The 21,896-nt window shown below is 36.5% G+C and overlaps 1 protein-coding gene across 2 annotated transcripts in view; it reads left to right on the forward strand.

Moving 5' to 3' along the window:
• Nucleotides 1-19,675, forward strand: part of LOC134665907 (uncharacterized) — a 39,158-nt gene extending 19,483 nt beyond the window's left edge. The window contains exons 1-4 of one of the 2 annotated variants that reach the window (XM_063522965.1): nt 2,456-3,117; nt 10,649-10,801; nt 16,314-16,497; nt 16,872-19,675. In XM_063522965.1, coding sequence (XP_063379035.1) covers nt 2,584-3,117; nt 10,649-10,801; nt 16,314-16,497; nt 16,872-17,152 — 1,152 coding nt within the window. In that variant the 5' untranslated portion in view covers nt 2,456-2,583 and the 3' untranslated portion in view covers nt 17,153-19,675. Of the gene's footprint in view, nt 1-2,455; nt 3,118-10,648; nt 10,802-16,313; nt 16,498-16,871 lie in introns of those variants that run through there. The other variant, XM_063522973.1, reaches the window with a different exon arrangement.
• The last annotated feature ends 2,221 nt before the right edge of the window (nt 19,676-21,896 follow it).

The following is a 21,896-nucleotide window of genomic DNA, read 5'->3' on the forward strand; positions in this document are numbered from 1 at the left end:
ATATCGAAAGAGATTTTTATCTGTTTTTAAATAAATTGAACTGTTTCCGGGTCTATATTTGATGTCAATCGATGCCCAACTAACCGCACTATTGCGTTGTAAATTTAATCTAACCGTTATTCAATAGACAATGAAGATTATAGGGGGTATATTTAAGTCATAACAAAATAGGTGCCGCGCGGGACAGCGATAAAAAGGCTTCCCTTGTTTTATTAAATATCGCATTAATTTATCAACATGATTAAATCAATTCTCTAGAAAATGCTCTTTATAGAAATACAAAGTTGTTTATAGTACGTTTCCTACATCCAAAGTTATGATTTTTTTTATTGCGCGATGCCGCCACTGGGACACGCGAAAATCGGCAAATTTCGCCGTTTTTGGAACTTCAAATGCGATTTTGTCAGGAACAAATAATATTTTAGGTACAGTTCTGCATGATTTTTAAAGCTTATAATACACTGAATGAAAATATATACATACCCAGACTTTTAGTCCTATGGACTTCGAGTTTTAGCCGTGGGACAGCAAAAAATGCCTATTTGAAAATTGACCCTACTAATAGTTTTTTTTAATAGTTAATATCATTCATATGTCCGATATCGATTAAAATCGATTATTAGACGCGATCGGTAGAACGAACAACACTAGTCGCTAAATTTGACAGACGAATGATGAACGGCCTGTACCACGAAGTCGAAGCGATGAGCGACAGTATCGCTAGTTGCGATATTCATCGTTTCTTAACTCACAACGTCAGATCAAACGCTCAAAGTAAACGCGCAATGTAATGTAAATATAGTTTTGTAACGTTCATCTATAGTTACTTAGGTATATTATTGGACTCACAATTTGGAATCTTAATAAAATGTTTTAAAATTAATTTAAGCATAATATAATTTTAAAATTACTTACATTTGATAGGAAATATGTCCTTGCCCTTGGGTGCTTGCAATTTTTGGGCTGTTGCAGTTAATTATCACGCAAAGAGCAATTTTTTAATTTTTACGGACTACCGGCTGCAACAACTGGCGCGCGTGGAATGTCAATAGCGACGGCCAACCTCGACGCTTGGTCTGGGTTCGGACACGCGAAGTAGATGCATTTGCGTCATCTAGGGTATATTTAAGTCTGTGCTACGAACAGTGCACCCGACATTCGGGTTCTTGACGCTGAATGTGCTAGGAGGCCGAGACATATCAATAGGTATGTATTGATTGAACGTTTAAGTGCGTCCACTTTGACATGGCAAAGTACCTAATGATTACGACGCTGAATTCCGTAGAGGAATAGTAGTAACAAATCCAATCCAGGGGTTAAATTATTGCCCTAACGAGTTCAGAGCCGAGCAATGTATCGGCTCGATTCGGGAAATGAATTAGAGACTCACTAGATATGAAATAGTAAAGATATGTGACGTTCCACTGCAAAAGGGTCCTTATGGCGGCTGGCGCCGCGATTCGGGAAATGAATTAGATATTCACCAGATATGGAATAGTGAAGATATGTGACGTTCCACAGAAAAAAGGTACCTTATGGCGGCCGGCGCTTACGTCGCATAGCGCCGCAATAATATTGGAGCGGCGTTAATGATAGCGTAAGCGCCAACCGCCATAAGGTACCTTTACCCGTGGGACGTCACATATCTTTACTATATCGTTTCTAGTTAATCTCTAATTCATTTCCCGAATCGCGCCGTATGACTGTTATACAGGTACAGTGCGTTTCCTTGCAATATCTATATATATATTCTTGTATATATATTTGTTTGATTTTTGTACAATAAAGTGTTTTACTACTACTACTAATATCTCTACGTCATCCAGCATTATCCACTTTACGTGCACTTAATCACGATAACTATATAATTGGCTGTATATTAGGCATGACAGTAAGGTCAAGGTCCTAATGATGTCCACTTGAAGCCAGCGGTTAGGAAGCAGTTAGTTGTCGTTCCCTAGTCCCGATTTGCTATTACCTCGATTAGTCTGAGGGTCACTAGCTTTACCTACCTCTCGGTCTCTATCAACGTTCCGCTAACGACTATATTGTTATGCCGGATAAGTATACATAGAATTATATTCGATTAATTCCTTTGCTGCGGTATTTATTAAATTTCTGAGGGAAGTACTTAAATATTTTAACGAAAACCGAATGACTACCGGATATGAAACGCCAGAACTGCAAGCAGCTCGAAAGTATTGAACAAAAAGATGGGAATAAAAAGTACCTACCCATTGCATCGTCTGATTTATAAGACGACCGCACAAAACGCGCCCTAATCCGTTCATGACGTTCATCTTATTAAGTAATTCATAAGACTGAGATAAAGGCCATTCAATTGAAATAAACTCGAAGAAAACAATTTAATTGCCGATATCCCGTCTTCTGCAGTTGCAACCAGCCGTCGAACCTTTATCTCCGAGGTGTACCGACAGCTCACTAGGATCGAGTCGTTATCGCGTCGAACCGCGCGGCGCGTCGCAGCAAACAAGTTAGTTGTAGTGCGTCACGGCGGGACGCGGTGATAATAGAATTACTAGTTGAAATACAGTCGCGTTCAGAACCTAGAGAGCCGCAGACATGCGGGGCAGCACCGCCGGCCTCGCGGACACTCTCGCCAGTGGGTCCCGCGCACATGCCGTCCTACTAGAGCTCGCCGATGCGCTCTTCGCAAGCATCGTCGTCGCTCCCGCCGTGGTGGCCTACTGGAAGGCGACATGGACGCTCATGGACTTGTACGTTTTACCGGAGAACAGTGTCGGCTCCGCGGCGGTGTGCACCGCCTTCGGATTTTGCTGTGACTTGTTGTTTTGCTTGACGCAGAACCAGTTGAGCAGGTACCTGTGTCCGGACCGGGGACGGTTGACGTATTATGTGTTGTCGAGACTGTACACCTGCCTGGCCGGGGTGGCGTGTGTCGGGGCGTGGCGGGGGGCGTGGAACCTGCTGAACGAGTGCACGGGCGACAGCGCGAAGACGCTGCTGTCGACGACGGCAGCGGCGACGCTGTCGCTGGCGGCGCTGCGCTCGCTGCGCAACATTTGCGCGGCGCCGTTCGCGGTGGCCGTGGACACGCCACAGGATTACTTTGATGTCCCCACCATGTTTAGAACGGTTGGTATCGTAAATACAGCATATCTCCTCTGATAAGGTCCATAACTCTATCTCTATTCAATTCATAAATTACTGCATTGTAATATTAAGCAGATTGGTCTGTGATGATAGTTGGACAAATATATTCATATACATTTATATTCATTGTGATAGGTAGAATTTCGTGTCTGCAATGCAGCCAATATGATCTGTAACATCGCAAACGACAAAGTCTGGGAACGACTACATTTTAAACGTGAAAAAGAAAATATTGCACTTTATAGTGGTGCTATATCACTATGATGTCAGGTTATTATGTTACAAGTATTGGCCTTACTCACACGTAACACATCCTAAGTTTTCCCTCCTTACCTTCACAGTTGACCCGAAATTGCCAAATTAAAATTAAACATTTATATATTAAAAAAATATGTTTGGGTAGTATGACGATAGGCGGCATAACGATAAGCAGTAATTCTAATATTTATATTTTTGTTCTTGTTTATTTGTTTTACAAGGGGACAGTTGTTGTTTCACCCCTCGTGCCAGTGGCGGATTTGCCCTAAGGCACAGTAGGCCCTGGTCTAGGGCGGCAAGATATTTAGGGGCGGCAAATTGTGATAAAAAATTCGCTGATGGTAACAAGAAATAACTCAAAATGTAGTCAATATTATGGGTGCCTTGAAAGGGTCGGCTACAGGGCCTTGGGCCTAGGGCGGCAAAGACTGCAAATCCGCCACTGCCTCGTGCTAATATTACGAGAACCACGAAGGTTCAACAAACTTTGTTTTTAGCTTCGGCGACGTCTGAGGTTAATAACTAAGATAAGATAATAACAAAATTATTTCATTGTATTTTTCAAGAATTATAACAATCATAATACATAGTTACAATAGTTACTTAAATTTTATAAATGTACAATCATGGTTTAGAAACCAGTTGATTAAGTTTAGGTTTTCCCACTGGGTTGAGAGATCAAATGGCAGTCGCTTTCGGAAAAACGAATACATGTCTATGCCAATTTATTATGGATCAGTTGCCAAGCGGACCCCAGGCCTAGAGGCCCCATTAGCCATGCAATAAGCCCGCCAAAATCCTAGGAAGAAGTTAGAAGAAGTGTCAGGCAAATAAATTACACATTTTATTTTTATACCCACTATATAAATTAATTCCATGCATAGTGTTGGTATTCACATTTCGAGCTGTGTGTACAGAATAGGTGTCATCAGTAGATTTTTTGCAGCTAATGGTTATTAGATCAGATAGATAATAGATAGGCTAAAAAAATTGATTAGTATAAACATAAAATAAACTATGCGGGTATCTTACCATGAAGCGGATAATAAATTAAAACACACTGGACCAGTTAATTTAATGATAACGCATAAAATAGGTTTTAATTGGAAAATAATGTCTTCACGTAATCACGTAATGAGAGTTATTATATTTTTCACCACACCAGCTCGGAAAGAGTTACTTTGCACTTCAAAAACGAATAGCAAAGTTGCATTTTATCCACATGTGAGGCAAAGTAATCAAATGCAAATTTTGAGTTGTTTTCTTATGTTTGCTGGTAGGATTGACTTTTAAATGATGATTTTGGATGATAAATATTTAATAACATTAATTTGGATTTGATTTGGTTTGATTTTGTTTGATATTTTACATTTAATATTTGCTTCGGGTTGGCGTGGTGAAAAATTTTGTGTTTCACTCGGGGGCAAATTTTGTTTAACCCTCGTGCTTTGAAACCCTCGCAACGCTCAAGATTCCATTTCGAACCACTCGCTACGCTCGTGGTTCAATTTTGGAATCTTTCGCTTGCTCGGGTATCAATATTAGCACGAGCGGTTAAACAACAACTTTGCCCCCTTGTAAAACAAATAACTATTTCACATAGTTTGAGTAGGTGACAGCTGTAGGTACGGTACCTAAGCTACCTATGTGAAAAATATTAGAGTCTGTTAGTTATGTGCGAAAAGAGAATAAATAATAATTAATAAATAGGAGGTTTATTTCTTTTTAGGGTTCTGTACTTCAAAAGGAAAAAACAGAACCCTTATAGGATCACTCGTGCGTCTGTCTGTCTGTCCGACCACCCCCACCCCCTCTTTCTCTTTATCTTTGAAACTACTGGGCCTGAAATTTTGAAAAAATACAGAAAATAGTACTTTACCTATAGATGACAGGAAAACCTATTAGAAATGTGCAGTGAAGCGTGAGTCAGACTTATGTACGGAACCCTTGGAACGCGAGTCCGACTCGCACTTGACCGGTTTTTTTATACATATTATGAATTTAGTCTTCCAATACTCATCCCGCAACCCTACCGACGATACCTACTACCTACAACAACGATACGTATACTAAACCGATTGTGATAAAATTTGGCAATGCTCAGAGGATGAGAAGTGCTAGTTTGGCGAACCGCGAGTTCTCAGTTCGGGGCGAACTGCTAGTTTAACTAGATTTTGTTTTAAGATTCAACATGTGTCATGATCGCTATTATTTGTCATAATAAATATTCAGCCGTATTCGAACAGTGAGATACGTCAAATACTAGATATTGAAACGATATGGATTAGATATGTCAGTGTCAAACAAGTGTCAAAAGTGACGTATTTGTTTGAAGAAACGTCAATTTTGACACTTGTTTGACACTGACATATCTAATCCATATCTTTTCTAGATCTATTAACTGAGGTATCTTAAAGTTGGAATCGGGCCGTTAGTTATTTATTGTTGCAAATGAATTCTTCAATTATGATTATCTTTATACTGAATTGAATAGGTACCTATACTTAATATTACGATAATTACTCTAAATAATAATTTCTGCATGCAAGCTTTTTCGCTTTTATTTAATAATCGAAAATAAACTATGACATCTATTGGAACTCCAAAAATGAATCCCACTCTAGTTAGGAGAGGCCTCCTGAAACCGCTTACTCACCATGGTGGCGCCTACGCGCTACGCGGTTACGCCGTAGTTCGTAGCGCTACGCGCACTCGGCCTTCGAAGGGTGTCCGTTCACCTCGCTATATTGGCTTAGTGTAACGCCAAGTCGTACACTTAAATTATATTATGTAATTATAACTATTCTGTGTGCATATGATTTATGAGATTGAACTGTGTTCACTCTAGTCAATATTTAAGTGCATATTTGCATAGGTGTTCACTTTCGTGGAAGCCTTCCGTCAACGTTTTATTGACTAAATTTCACTTGCCAAGAAACCTTTTGCATGTTTCGCATATTTTGCATATCATTTACTTTAACAAGCAACGTTCTGCCAATACTCATTACGGGTCATCCATTAATTACATAACACGTTAAGGGGGAGGGAGGGGGTCAAGAAAATGTGACATATGTGACATGGGGGAGGGGGGAGACACAAACTTTGTGACGTCACTTTAACTTCATCAGTAACCGAAAATTTATTTAAATTATTTTATTCGCTGTACATTTAAATAACAAGGTTTTAAAACGATAATCGTTTTTATTTGTTTAATTTTCTTTCCTAAGCAGTTTTGGGTTATAAAATTACTAATATTTATATCGTCAATAATATTTTGATAAAATATTAATAATACTTAAGTACTTACTTAATTCGATTTGGCGATTTCGTAGAAAAAATGTGACGTCACACTAGGGGGGAGGGGTTTGCCAAATGTGACCAAGTGTGACAAGGAGGGGGGGAGGGGTCAAAAAACCTAGAAATTCGTGTGACGTAATTAATGGATGACGCTTATAAAATAGTACATTTCGATGCTAGTGCGGAAGGTATGTCATTACTTCACGAGTACCGAGCTATCTTGCCACGAGCCGCAGGCGAGTGGCAAGACTCGGGACGAGTGAAGAATGACATTTCCGCACGTGCATCGAACGACGTTTTTTAATACAGTTGCGAAAAAATAAGAAAAACATTGTTAATCGTACACTAAACAAAAGTGGTAACAGTGACAGCTCGGTTAGACGTCGTCTTTAAGTATATTATATCTATGGGCGTTTGGCAGCTATTCCGTTCCATTCAGTCAACTTATTAAGAACGGAATTATCAATATTGAATATTAAAAAATAAACGTGTTATAATAATGAAGAGGTAAGTAATTAAATATGAAATATGTAATATTTTTCGTATTCTTACATTAACGGTAGGTTTTTATGCTGATTACGACGTTTAAAGGAAACTAATATTAACACTCATCAATAAGTAGTCGTGAATTGGAACAAGTATAAATTTAAAAAAATTGGAAAAGTAAAAAGCACTAGTTCGAGATAACCAACTTTCCGCACGCTAAACAGCTACGTAAAGTAGCACTTTTTGAGCAACTGTATTAAAAAATATTTACTTGATATAATGTAGTTGATTAATACAGTTTGCAGTACATATGGTGCTACTTTACCGTCCTAGGGCGGGATTAAGGACTATACGTGTCTATGTCAAAAATATAAAAGGCCATAAATATGTACTTTAAAACGTTGTACAAAAAGACGTGCGAAAAGGTAATTTGCAACTAATACAAGGGGTACACCGAGCGGATGCTTGCCCGTGTCATAGGAAGCACGTATAGAGGCAGCACCCACCAGGGTGTAAGGAAGAGTTGATGGAATCTAAAATAAAATGATCAAGGCTATTGGGTGAAAGTGATGGACAAAATACTTGGCTATTGGATAGAGAACCGTCGCCTGCCTAATAAAATGGTATCCAGGGCAACACTGGTGTGAGGGCTGAGGGTACAGAGGTGTATATAACTGGACTTTAAACATGTAGCTAACTCGCCACGTTTAAAGTCCAGTTAGGTTCCACATGTATCCTCCAGCATGCAGCTCTTGCGACATCGCAGCTCCACTCTGAACGGCCGGTTAAGGCAAGCCAGAGGCAGAGAATCCTGTAACACCCACCTTTCTGGTGACAGAATTCTCTGAAAGCGCTCGGACACTCGGGTACATGGGGTCGCTATACTCCCTAAAGGTGGGATCAGACGGTTCACTCGGATGAATGTGCACTCGAGTGAATGTTTCATTCTCCTTTCATTTCACGTTCACACGGCTGCTGGAAAGATTATTCATTTTTTCTTTTCTTTCACTATGGCGTCGAATGAAGTTGTGCGTCTTGGTATAAGTTTAATTTGTGATCATTTAAATAAGATTTTAACAAACAAGATGCAAAGAAAGCGTCGTCGGTAGTGGCTGCAACCTTGAATCGCAAGAAGAAATTTATTTGGAGCCTCGAATACATTGCTGAGAGAACTAGCCGATGAAGATCCGAAATCGTACCTATTGCAAATTTGCAATTATTTGCGGATGACTTAAAGTAATTTTGTAGAACTTCTATTATTAGTAATAGGTCAGTTAATAGCGAAAGAATACACTTTAATGAGAGACAGTATACCTAGCCGAATAAAACTCCAAATTGAACAGCGATACCTTGCTACTTGCGATTGTTTTGGAACTCTGGGATATTTATATAGAGTATCTAGAAATACCATATATTCTACTTTGTTCGTTCCACTTGAACACCATTTTATTGCTTTTACACTATCTTTGTCTAGTTAGATAGTAGGTAGTATACCCTCAGGATTCGAGAAAAATATGCAAAATCCGAATGAATGTTCATTTCTGTGTTCACACTGTTCATTTTTTGTTCATTCGGACTGAAAGATGCCGAATGAAAATATCCAACATTGTTGGATTCTTTCACTAATGAATTCATTTTGCATTTTTGGTTCATTTTGTGTTCAGACGTGTCACTTTGAGTGAAAGATGAATAATGAAACTAGAAAATGAACAAAAAATGAACCGTCTGATCCCACCTTAACAGCTTGCCACAAGCTGCCCTGTGTTGACTGATGGCACTGGTAACCAGTGGGCGATGGGGTCGTCACATTCCTCCCCACTCCCCATTGTTACTTAATATCTAAAACATAATATAGTTAGACCAAGAAAAGTCTGCAACGATTTTGATAGCATACGCAGTGCAAGTGTTATTTTGAATGTCACAATTCTATGAAATTATGACGTACTAGCTGTTGCCCGCGACTTCGTCCGCGTGGAATCTTATCTTCAACATTTTACATCTTTAGTAGGTACCTATAATTTTCATATCCAAGCAATGTTGAAATTAAGTACTTTTCTTTTTTAGCAAGTTGTATGAAGTTTTAAGTCAAGTGGATTTTGATGATGGTTGCTGAAATTACTTTTCTTGTATTCTCATAATAGGTACCTATGCCCTTATACAAAGATTCAAGTTCCGCATTCCGCACTCTCAAAATATCTGATCTCCATACAAACTTTCAACCCCTTTCTCACCACCTTGGGGGATGATTTTCAAAAATGCTTGAATGCTTGAATGTTTTCATGTTTTTTAATTTACCTATTACCTTTGTTTTCCAAAAAATTAAAGTTCCTAGCTTAAAATTAAATTTACACCCCAAGACGAATTTTCATCCCCTTTTTAGCCCCCTTAGGGATTGAATTTCCAAAAACGTTGCAATTACTTTTTTGTAATCGGCTATTATGTCTTTCTAAGAAGTTTCAAAACCATTTGTCATGGATTCAAACTTTCATCCCCTTTTTAACCCTGTTAGGGGATGAATTTTACAAAACGCTGAAATTACTTTTATTGTCTTCTAATAATATCCCCAAATACAAAGATTCAAGTCCCGCGCTTAAAAAATATTTTTGATATCCATACAAACTTTCAACCCCTTTTTCACCACACTGGGGGATGAATTTTCTAAAACGCTGAAATTAGTTTTCTTGTATTTGAATTTGATACTTTTTTACAAAAGTTTCAAGTTCCTAGCTTAAAATAAAATTTGTACCCGAAGCATTTGTAATGGATTAAAATTTTCAACCCCTTTTTAACCCTGTTAGGGGATGAATTTTACAAAACGCTGAAATCACTTTTCCTGTCTTCTAATAATATCCCTAAATACAAAGACTCAAGTCCACCACTTAAAATTTTTTTTGATATCCATATAAACTTTCAACCCCTTTTTCACCACCTTAGGGGATGAATTTTCAAAAACGCTGAAATCAGTTTTCTTGTATTTTAATAATATATCTTTTTACGAAGTTTCAAATTCCTAGCTTAAAAGAAAACTTTAACCCCATACAAACGTTCATCCCCTTTTTAACCCCCTTAGGGGTTGAATTTCTCAAAATCGCTTCTTATCTCTTATACACTTTATAAATGCAATCTGGTGTGCAAATTTCAACTTTCTGGCTTTTGTAGTTTCGGCTCTGCGTTGATGAATCAGTCAGTCAGTCAGGACACTTGCATTTATATATGTAGAAGATAAAGAACACAATGCGTATGCTGTCAAATTCGATGCAGACTTTTCTTGGTCTAACTATATTATTGTTTAGACATTAAGTAACAATGAGGAGTGGAGAGGGATGTGACGACCCCATCGCCCACTGGTTTTACCAGTGCCTTCAGTCAACAGTCATCAGTCTTTGTCCTTCGCGAGTTGTACTTGAAATTTTGGTACTAATAGGTACTAACCTAAACACGAAAGAGAATGAACACATGTTTTGTTTCACAGAGTACACGAGAGACTGCGCTATACGTGCTGGACTGCGTGTTCTCCGTCGCAGTGGTGGGCTCGCTGGTGGTGTTCGTGTGGCGCGGCTCCTGGGCGCTGCTGGACATGTTCCTGTTCCCCGACGACCAGCTCCGCTCCTGCTGGACCTCGCTGGTGAGCCATCTACATCTGTACATACAGGATGTTGTCGGTAATGGGTCGCTCACACCTCAATTATTTAAATCCATTACTTAGGTACTCAAATTCTCCAACTGCTTAAGTAGGTAGTAAAAAAAAATGTTTATATTCAGTACCCCTACTGTAAATTTCACTCGATAGCGTGACGTGACGTACGCGTTTGCGTTAAGTATCATTTGGTATAGGATTTTGAGTTTCCAAAGCGTTCCGCTTGGCACGCTGTTCAAAATCCCATACAAAAATAGACATAACGCAAATGCGAACACATGCCACGCTATGAAATTAAATTCACAGTGGGGGTTCAGTTACGCCTAAAATAAATATTTTACTAAACTAGATATATCTAGTTCTAGACTAACTTGTAATAAGTACCTATTACTTAACAACAGATTTTCTTCTGTGATTCACGTTTTTCTGAAAATTTAATCATATATAAATTTAAATTCATTAATTCATACATATTACGAACAAACATACCGTGACCCTGTGAAAGTACTTAATTAACATTTTTTTTTTGATTGGTATAAACAATTTCAACCCTAACGATTAACTAGCGTTTACCTTAATTTACCATTTCAGTTGGACTTATCTATACCAATTCCGTTAACACAACTCCGTTGCACCAAAAATGTTATAACATTTACGATATCTGATAATCAATGTCAGAGGTACCTATTTAACTATAGGTATTTATTATATCTTTTAAAAAATGCAGTTCATTTATATTGCAAAATCAGGAGTCGCACAACATTTTTACATATACTCCTTTCCGCATGTGGGTCATATCTACTACAGCGTGCCATTGAGTCAGTGACCACTTACTAGCGGCACAATTGGCTCTTCCTTTCGGCCGTCTTGGTCCCCCAACAGAAACAAATATCTAGTACGAACTGTTGTTTAAAATCATAATAACATATAACCGTTCGTGGATTGTAAAAATAAATAATTAAACAGGTAGAGTATTAAAACAATCGTAATCGATATTATGTAAATGAGTGGGACATAACTACATGTAGCTCATATGAACAACATCGTGAGCTATCCACAAACGCAATAAAGTTTACATACTATACTAATTCTTAATACCTATAATCGAAGCGTATGTACCTGACCAGGATATTTTGTAAGACTAAAATGACTGTGTGATGTGATTCAGTTAAATCTAACTCTACAGATACCTATAAATGTATTCATGTTGAAATTATCGTTATTTCAATGATATTTTTGATACCATTCAAAAACCACACGATAGTTAGAAGTACCTATTAGATAAGTATGCATTGCACACTCAAACAAAATTAACAAACTCAATTAGGTTATTACCATCAATTTCTTTTCTTCAAATTCTCGCAACAGCTTCTGTCAGGTATCATTTCTAAAAATAGCTTTCCACTGATCAATTATCCAATTCGCCAGCAAGAGTATAATGGGGTAAACGGTCCTCATGTTTACTAATAAACGAGTCAGCCCGTCTGCCCACGTGGCAATCTCCTCAATGTCACCGTGGTAATGAACGTGAAACCGAGAAGCATCCTGGTTAACTGGCTTCTTAGAGGTCTCGATAGGTTGGTATATTTTTAGTATATTTCCTATTGTACCTACCCAAAAAAAAGAGAAACGTAAAAAAACACACAACTTTACCAAAGGTGAATTTATATGGTTCAACCAATTACATATATTCCGATTAATTATTAATATGAAATGTTTACATATCATAATAATAACCATAAATCATAATCACAAATGGATTCATGTAGGTAACAGGTAGTGTAAGTGGTTCATTCGCTTATTAATTTAAACATCGTATAGGATTGTATTTTTGCGGAACCATCAACTTATAGTTCGTTTTTTTTAGCATTAGAAAGAACTTCGCAGAAGTAAGCTTGTGGTTCCAAACCCGGCACTTTTAGCGGTAATAATTTGAACTAAATTATATGTATTGACCATGCTACATTAGATAATTCAGTAATTATTAATAATTAAAGAGCCTAATAAAAACTGCACGCTTGCTTCTGTGGAGTTCTTTCAAATGCTAAAAAAAACGAACTATAGTAGTAGGTATACCAGTGCTATAACCGCGAAAATCGATGTTCGCAGATTTCGGGGATTTTCTCTGTCACTCTAATTACGGCTTCGTTGGAGTAAAAGAGAAAGATCCCCGCAATTTGCGAATTACGGTTTTCGCGGTAGCCGCTCAGGCTTATTCAAATATAAGTTATTCCATCTGTTTTCGATATGATACTGTATCATAAGTGACATTTTTCAACCAAAAACGTAACTTTTGACACTGACAGATCAGTAGCATATCGGATACAGATCCAAAAACTAATATTCAAATACGCCTGTGTGTATCGTTGCGCGTCGCGTCTGTAAGGCTGTATCTAACAAACGCTTTGCTGTGACAACAGAAGAGGAAGCAACTATAGTCTTCAAGGTTGGACTTATCGCTTATAGTTATAAATGTTATAATTAGATGCATTGTTTTGATTATGCACTAGACGCACTGCGATAGGGTTGTCAATTCATTTTGTAACATTGTCATGAGAGTGATAGTTAAATACCTATTAATACGCAGGTGGCACAATCACGCCTATGAGACTGGAACTAGTGCGCCGTTAAACTTCCACGATTTTAGCACTTATTATTCATTGAAAATGACTATAATTCACGTATAAATAAACTTCATAAGGGGTAATCTTTCTCAGGCTCTACAAGTGAAAAGCGGCATTCGGAAGTAATTTTCAAGTTTTTATTATTTAAGTTCCGTTTCATTAATAAGAGTGTATTCTTATTTATTAGAATACAAATACTTAAACGGTTGAAAGACAACTAAAGCGTCGCACGACTTTTCTTAGTTAGATAATAAGAAAAGTGACATCCGCTAGAAAAAATATTCTAGTTCACTGTCTTTTTGAATTTCACCTTAACTGTCTACATTTACGTAGGTTGGTTAATTAATAGAATAAAGGTTAATCATATGCAGCATTAAGTAATATTTAGGCATACGTAATTAACTAATTACAGATCTATCTGCTCGCGTATTTTATCGATTAATTAACACAGCCCTAAGGAATTCGAATGTATCATGCGATGCATTTATCAATACACAAAGTATGTCACAGAATATTCCTCGCAGTTCATTTGCCTATTTGATAACATTATTTGGTTGGATGCACCAGCCGGGGTCTTTGGAACTCTAGGAAGTTTGTTTTTACAACAATATTCGATAAGTACGTGGAAGATTTTATATCATAACGGATAAGATACCAACATCATAAAAGCTGACTTGTGTTAATGGATTTGTTGTTTTTAATAGGAACTAATTAAGTTTCAAGGTGGCAGAATTAATTATCATTTCAAATCGGTCCTTATTCATATTCACTCCTCACTTTTATTACAAGTGACCTAAATATGTAGGTATAAGTAGGTATTTATGTAATTCGAGCGGGTTGCATAAAATGACTATAAAACCACTTGTCTTTTGTTTTTATTTAAATCATTTCAGAATACGCGCTAACTTTGATGAAATTACAATTTCCAGCTCTTAATCATTTTGTAAATACATTTCACAACAGTGTTTTCGTTTAAAACCGTGACAATAAAACATTAAAGTTTATTATGACTATAAACGGCGAGTTTCCGTTCTTTAGCAAACAACTTACTTATATATTTAATAGAATCAGCTGTTTACCGCCTAAGCTTGGTTGTAAAGAGCATACGAACTACGTTGACGGAAAATTATGCTAATTACGTGACGAGTTTGTTTACAGATAAGAACATTTATTACACGATTCCCTTAAATAGATCCACTTTGTTTCAAGTTTTGTACAAACGGCTTTTAGTTTAATGACCTGCCAAAAATGATATCAACATTGGTACCTACCAATGTTGAGTACCATATAAGTATTTTGATTTAGTTGTATTTCTCGTCTTTTTTTTTGAGTTATGTGTACTGAGTTATTTCAAAAACACTGAACAGACTCACCAAAAACTATGTGTATGTGTGTTGTGTTGTGTCAAAGACGGACATCTTACGTAAACAAACGAATTATAAACATGGAGGCCACTTGTGGTGGGTAAAAGATACTTAAAATAAAAAACTATACATATTATGTTACATATCAAATGAAAGATCTAATTTTTAAAATCTCACATAAATAGCTTAGAAGTTATTTCATAAAATAGCCAAATAAATTCCATTTATCTTCCCCCCCCCCCCCCCCCCTTTATCTCAGTAACTACTGGGTCTAAAAGTTAAAAAAAAATATACAAAATAGTTCTTCACCTATATATGTCAGGAAAACTTATTAGAAATATGAAGTCAAGCGTGAGTCGAACTAATTACTTAGTTTATGATTCGACCCCTACGGGTTTTTAAAGGGAATTCACTCGCGTTTCACATATAAAAATTACATTGTTTAAAATTGGGTAATATACGGAACCCTTGGAACGCGAGTGTGACTCGCACTTGGCCGGTTTTTATATTCTGGATTTAATAAGAACTAGGTTACTTCAAACAGCGCTATAACGGCCAGAAAAATGCGCCGTAAACGCACGACTTTAGCAATAAAAAGTCGGTAACAATAAACGCAAAAATCAAAACGGGCAGACACAGATACCTAATTTCTTACTCATTCCGTTCCCACGTTACGATTCGTTTTGGAGGAAGAAAATGTCTAAATTGAAACCCCGATTTCTGTAGTTTCTACGCAGAATTTTTCGCCTAAGCTGCATTTGTCCTTAATCGCACTCATTTTAGAAGCCGCCCCCGTCAGCGCGACGGAGATATTATTTACCTAAAATTCTTAAATCTGAGAAGGGGAGCCTGTTTCCTCCGTGTTCCGCTCCTGTGTTCCGGGAGCTGGTTTCCCCTTAATAAAGACGAAAACAAGAATTATTTAATTGTGTCACTCCTCAATCCCTTGGTATTTGTTATCCTAAGTTAAATATGGAATATCATCTGGTAAATAAACAAGTTAGGTACCTAGTCAAAAAATATGCTTAAATGTTAATCAATTCTGAGTAGACACTCGTAAAGTTACTCTTTATTGTAGGAGCACTTTTTATTATAGAAGTGCAAACAAGGATTAGGCAATCTTATTTACCTACTTATCATTAAGCCCACAAGTCTTACGACTTTCCATACTTACTTAATATAAGACATCATTTAATTTATTATTAAGTAGGTATGTTTACCAAAAGGTTAAATTAAATATCACATAATACTTAAGATGTCATTTACCCTAATTTATTCGTCAAACTTAAGAGTTAGACCATGATAAGTCTGCAACGATACTTCTATGAAGTTATGACGTATAAATAACTCTTGCATTGCGTGTGCTATCAAAATCTTCTAATCGCGTACTTACCTAACTAAGCAAGATCGTCATGAAGGGTCGTGATGAATAAAGATTATAAAATGGCAACCTGTTTAGTGAAGTCGGTTCCTTTTTTGTTAAAAATTATATATTTTATTACTTTCCAACAGTTGGTGGGGTACGCGCTAGTGGTGGCGACGTTCGCCCTGCAGGCGCCGGTGCGCTGGGCGGCGGCGCGGCTGCGCGGCGCGGCGCGGCTGCTGCTGGCCGACGTCTACCATCTCGTGTCCTTCCTCGCCACGGTCAACGTGTGGCGCGGCGTGTGGGGCTTGTTAGATATATATCTATTCCCTGGTAAGACTGAACTTATACAAACAGCATTTTATGCAAAGTTAATATGACTTTTAAGTTTATAAAGGAAGGATGCGTTCCATAGGCGTACCCAGCATTTTTTAAAGGGTGGGGCAGAAGTATTGTTACGTGCCTTAATTGTTCCTAAAAATTTTTAGCTTCTCGTCAGACCACAGACCAGGGTGGGGCAAGTTGCCCCACTTGCCCCACCGTGCGTACGCCTATGATGCGTTCCCTTGTAGGAGTGCACTTTCTCTTAACATCCGTGCACCTGTAGATTATTTTGAACACTCAACGTGTTTAAGTTTTTGCTGCTGACAGGTTAGGACAAAAAGGAAAATCTGCAAATAAAATTAACATTGCCTTTTTTTCTATAGATTCACCAAAACTCAGTAATTGGTGTACACACATCGTGAGCCTGACACTCCTCATACTTCTGAACTGCTCCAACTCCATTATAGTGCGGGGTGTGTATATCGACGGCGAGGAGCCAGCCGGCGAATGCGTGGTCTTCCCATGCCACTATCTAAGGCTCTTCTTCCACAAAGAGAGAACCAAAAAGAGACACAGACAAGCACTAGCCGCCGCTGCTCTTGCGGCCAACAGGAAAATAGAAGAAGCCAGCGTACCCTTACAAATGCCGGAGGAAAAAGTATAGAAAAGACAGCCAAATCTTAGGTAGACGTCTTTTAGAGATTTCGGTAATCCACGAAAGGTCGGTCTTATTAATATTAAGTAATTGTTGTTTAGTTGTTACGAATTTGTACCCAGTGAAACAATAGAAAACCTATATATATAATTTTATATTTTACATTTCAATATTGTCTGCTATCAAAATATTGTACATAATTAGTTTTCGTTATGTTTGCGTCGTAGAAGAAGATACTCAAATACTTTGGGGTTTTTATAGCAATTCAGTTAGTCGTCTCAAAACCGTTTTAAAGAAATATTTTTTTATTGAATGTATTGAATCTAGGCTATAAAAAGTGTTACCAGATCTAACTAGATCGGTTGAAGTCTTATTTTTAATTTACCAGTTATAGTTTTTATTGACTAAATTGGTTTTATGTATCCAGGTTTTGAAGAAAACATTTGTGAGATATTATGCTATAAGTAGGTATTTGTAAATATTATCTATGAAATGTAGATGTAGGGTACAAAGTGTTATTGTTTCTCAAAAGAGCTCGGTAGAGTAGATAAGAAATTCTAATTCTGTAAAATATTCAAACTGTAGCAAAACAGTATTTTTAAGAGTATTATTGTATTTTCAATGACAATTTTTGTGACTTTACTGAGTAGGCAACAATAATCTGAAAGACTTCGAGCATGTGTGTATTCCTGACGGTATTAGGTACGATAAAAAAATATTTAATCAACACAAAAAAAATGCTATTATACTTTCTGGGACAAAATAATTAAATTTATTTCAGTAATTTTTTCTAAACAATACCTTGGTTTTGTGCAGCTTGGGTCTAAATCAGTCTGAGTAGAAATAATTTCACTTGTTTATTTTGGAAAATAAGGAATGCATTAAACGAATAAACTAATTAAGCGGTTTTCATCTAGATATAGGTACCTAACATGAACATTTTCAAGTATAGAATGCAACATTTTATGGTTATGGTCAGTTTTGTAGCAGAGTTATTAAAGTTATTTAGGCCTACTCTGTATAGTGACATTTGTTTAAAAAAATCTGTAGTTAATTTGTGTCATTTAAAGCATACCAAATTTCCTAAATCCTTAAAATATTTTACCTACACACTAATCTGCCGTTTATTCTGTGTTCTTAAAGTTCGAATATAATTTTGTATCATGTTTATAAAAATAACATAACGTCCTTAAGATAAACATTTTTGATGCCAGCGGGATCTAACGTTGAACAACAAAAATCGAAGTTTCGTCTACATGCCACAGTACCTACATCAGTATGCTAATTATTATGCTGGTTGTTAATCGTATGTTATTTTTCTAAGCATGGATTCAATTGAAATTAGAACTTATACCACATGCCTTCCTACATTATGTATTGGCAGCTGAGCTGAATTTACTTGTAAATTGCTTAATTTCTTAACATTCATGTTTTAAGACCTGTCAGACTTAGTACATTAAAATATTTATAATTTATTAATGTAATTTAGTGACTAGTCATCTTTTAAGTGCCTACTTTATTGTCACCATGCATTTTTTCATAGGATAATTTATATTTTTTATTTATCTGATAATAACTACACCATACGTATCAGTATCCATACGTTCACTCATATTATATGTAACTAAACAATAGGTACCTACCTGCTTCTTACAGATACACATTTTTATACTTATAAGTAACCGCTGGCATTGTTATATATTTTAGCATATTTTAATTATATAGATATATGCTCATCGGCGATTTTATCACACCATACCTATTAAACTTACTCAAATATAATAAAATAAATGCGGTTTTCCTTTTTGGTTATAGATTAAACATACCTACCTCTTCAAGATCAATATATAAGTATCTAGTGCAAAAGCTAAGCTCTGATATAAACGTAAAATATAATATTTATATACTTTTGGTTGTCACAGCAATTCGGTATATTTGCGTCGACGCATGACGATCAATTGTCAAGGGCGCGAATTAGTTTATCCCTTGTTCAAATTGAAGGCCCGAGAAAGTGAAAGATCATAAAATGGAAGCAAAAGAGAGGTTACAAGAATTTCAAACCAGAAACACTTCCAATGTCCAACGGTCGCCCGTATCCGAAGCGAGGGCCGTTGGTACTATACCAACAGTTATAATATTAAAAAAACATAACACTAAATTGAAAAAAGACGCGAACCTACAAACTTGTCTGCCAAGTGAAACATATTTTTTACTTTACCTCCGCTAGGAAAATATTTAACAGTAGGTATACCTAGCTGCAATACATTACAAATCTAATCTATGTAAACTAACGATGATGCCAAAGAACCACTTCAAAATTTCTTTCCGGCCGGGTGTGGTGAAAATTCCGTTTTCTATTTGCATGGATTTTAAAGGAATTTAATACAAGTTGATACATTTATATATATTTATGTAAACAAATACATTTATGACAGACTAATGCTAAGTCTCTCGTGTACATAGATTTTTATTGTAATTGTTAAGCTGTCCTCGTGACAAAAGTACATAATAAATAAACAAATGATTACGTTATCTGAAGTTTTATTCATTATTTTCAATTAACAATAATACCTACAATCAAGGCGGCGTAAGCCATTGAAGATATTTCTGTCTTCCATTCATAAATAAAACGGTAGTTATAAAATACAGATTATTTTAATGCCTACATAATGACGACGACAAAATTAATTTAGTATTCTTTTGTAATTTATTCATACTTACATATTCGTCTTTTCGGCTATTTATTATTTAATTTTGTTAAGTTAAAAATTGATATAATTTTCCTCCCTTCTCTGTCATCGGAAATCGTAAATACGCCTAGCTGTACAAGCGCAAACGCAAAGCCTTTAAGTAACAAAAGGCAAAACAAATCTTAATACTTAGGTATATCCTGGAAGAAACCCAAAGGTCTTTGCCCTTACAATATGTTCAATTCAACTAGCTTTTCCTTATATTTAAAAACGTAGGGTTTAAATTAGAGTGGTATCTAGTATGGCGCCAACATGTTTGCATATTCATTGAAACGTCGAAGTGATAAGGGCTATCACATGTGATTTACGCGCTATGTGCAATTGTACATTAATAAATATCGCAACTGGGTGGTCTTAACGATATTTAAATACTAAGTTTTTAAATTACAAAGTAAAGGTTATATTTAGATTTCTTTATAAATTTTTTTGCCGGTCCGTCTGTCCGTAGTGTCCGTCCGCGGCTTAGCGCACTTAGCGCAGGTGATACAGTGGCCAATTAGCGCTAGAAGCCGGTAGAAGCCAATCTAATTTCTAGCTAAACAAATAGGTATAAATGTAGCCAAGAAAGTTTGTAAGTTGATTCATAATGAGAGCAGAATACTTGGCCCTTGAAAACTTACCTACTTACTAAAAGTAGACTACATAAAATAACTCGATGGAATAAAAAAAATCATGTCAATAAAAAAGCTACATGAATGAAGGATTGCGACTCATAAAGACGAATATGAGAAATGCAAAGGCAAACTAGACACCTTCTTCAGATGGATGCATCTGCGTTTGCCGTGCATGAAGGAATAGGTGTTACTTTAAAAACGTGTGACTCACAGCATAGTATTTTGCAAGGAAAAAAACCCATAAGTATGTGGATCCATCGACTTCGTGAACGGTGCATAAAGTGCATAATATAGTCTGTATGATGTTGAATGATGTATGTATTCCATTGAAAGAGACCTAAGTTGAGCGTGAGAATAGTGAGAGTCACAATATTGTCATTAAGTAACAACAAAAAATAATACTAGACTTTACGATTTATAATAGTATTTTATACAATCGTGATATAATAGAGAGCTTTTCAGTCGAGTACCGTGTTTAGGCAACGAAGCTTGCTGAGTTGCCTAAGTCAGGTACGAGATTGAAAAGCTTGATTATATCACTATTGTATACAATAATTTTTCTACGAGCCAACAAAAATAATACTTTAAACTAGTAGAATCATACAAACAAACTAAACCAAAAGTATACACCGCTAAGATACGCAAGCAGCCGCGATACCTTCGTACTGGTACGCGCCCCCACCGCCGCCCCGACGCGTTAGTCAACGACATCTTCTCGTAACTCATGAGGCCCTGGTACTTGCTCCGCGCTAAATTAAATTTTTAGACAGTTGTTTTCTCGATTTTGGCCACCGTAGCCTATGGAGACTAACAAGCAACACTAAGTGGTTTTCGTAGTCTATGGATGTTGCTATTTTAAGGGTGTCACATGCGCGTTTCTGACTTATGAACCAATTGTTTCTACTATACAACCTAAAATAAATAATTAATTTGAGCTATGGTTTTGTTTCGTCCTGGTGATCGCGGAGAGCTGTGATTGGTCAATTTCATTATAGTTGACTAAACTGTATCGTAATGAATGTTATAGTTGAGTTGGGAGCCCACACATTAAAAATACCCAATTGAAGTTTGGTACAAGAAATCTTAATTCAAGAATTATAGTCGACGAGTAGGAAAAATATATTTTATTTGATACATTTCGTACAAGAAAAAACTCATTCATAAAATCATAAATGACTCATAAATAGAAAAATATATACGGAATTGCTGTAGGCAATTTATACCTATAAGTACTAGTTCGGTAATAGGTACATATGTATATGCTATGATTAGCCAGATTCGAACTTTAAAAATCAAATGCCATATCCTGCCTGTCAGCTTTTACAGGTGTAGTTGGACAACTTAAATAATATAAACTGCTCTTATTTATTAAAATTCATTATCCACACA

This window comes from Cydia fagiglandana, chromosome 1, assembly GCF_963556715.1.
Source record: "Cydia fagiglandana chromosome 1, ilCydFagi1.1, whole genome shotgun sequence".
Lineage (NCBI taxonomy): Eukaryota > Metazoa > Arthropoda > Insecta > Lepidoptera > Tortricidae > Cydia > Cydia fagiglandana.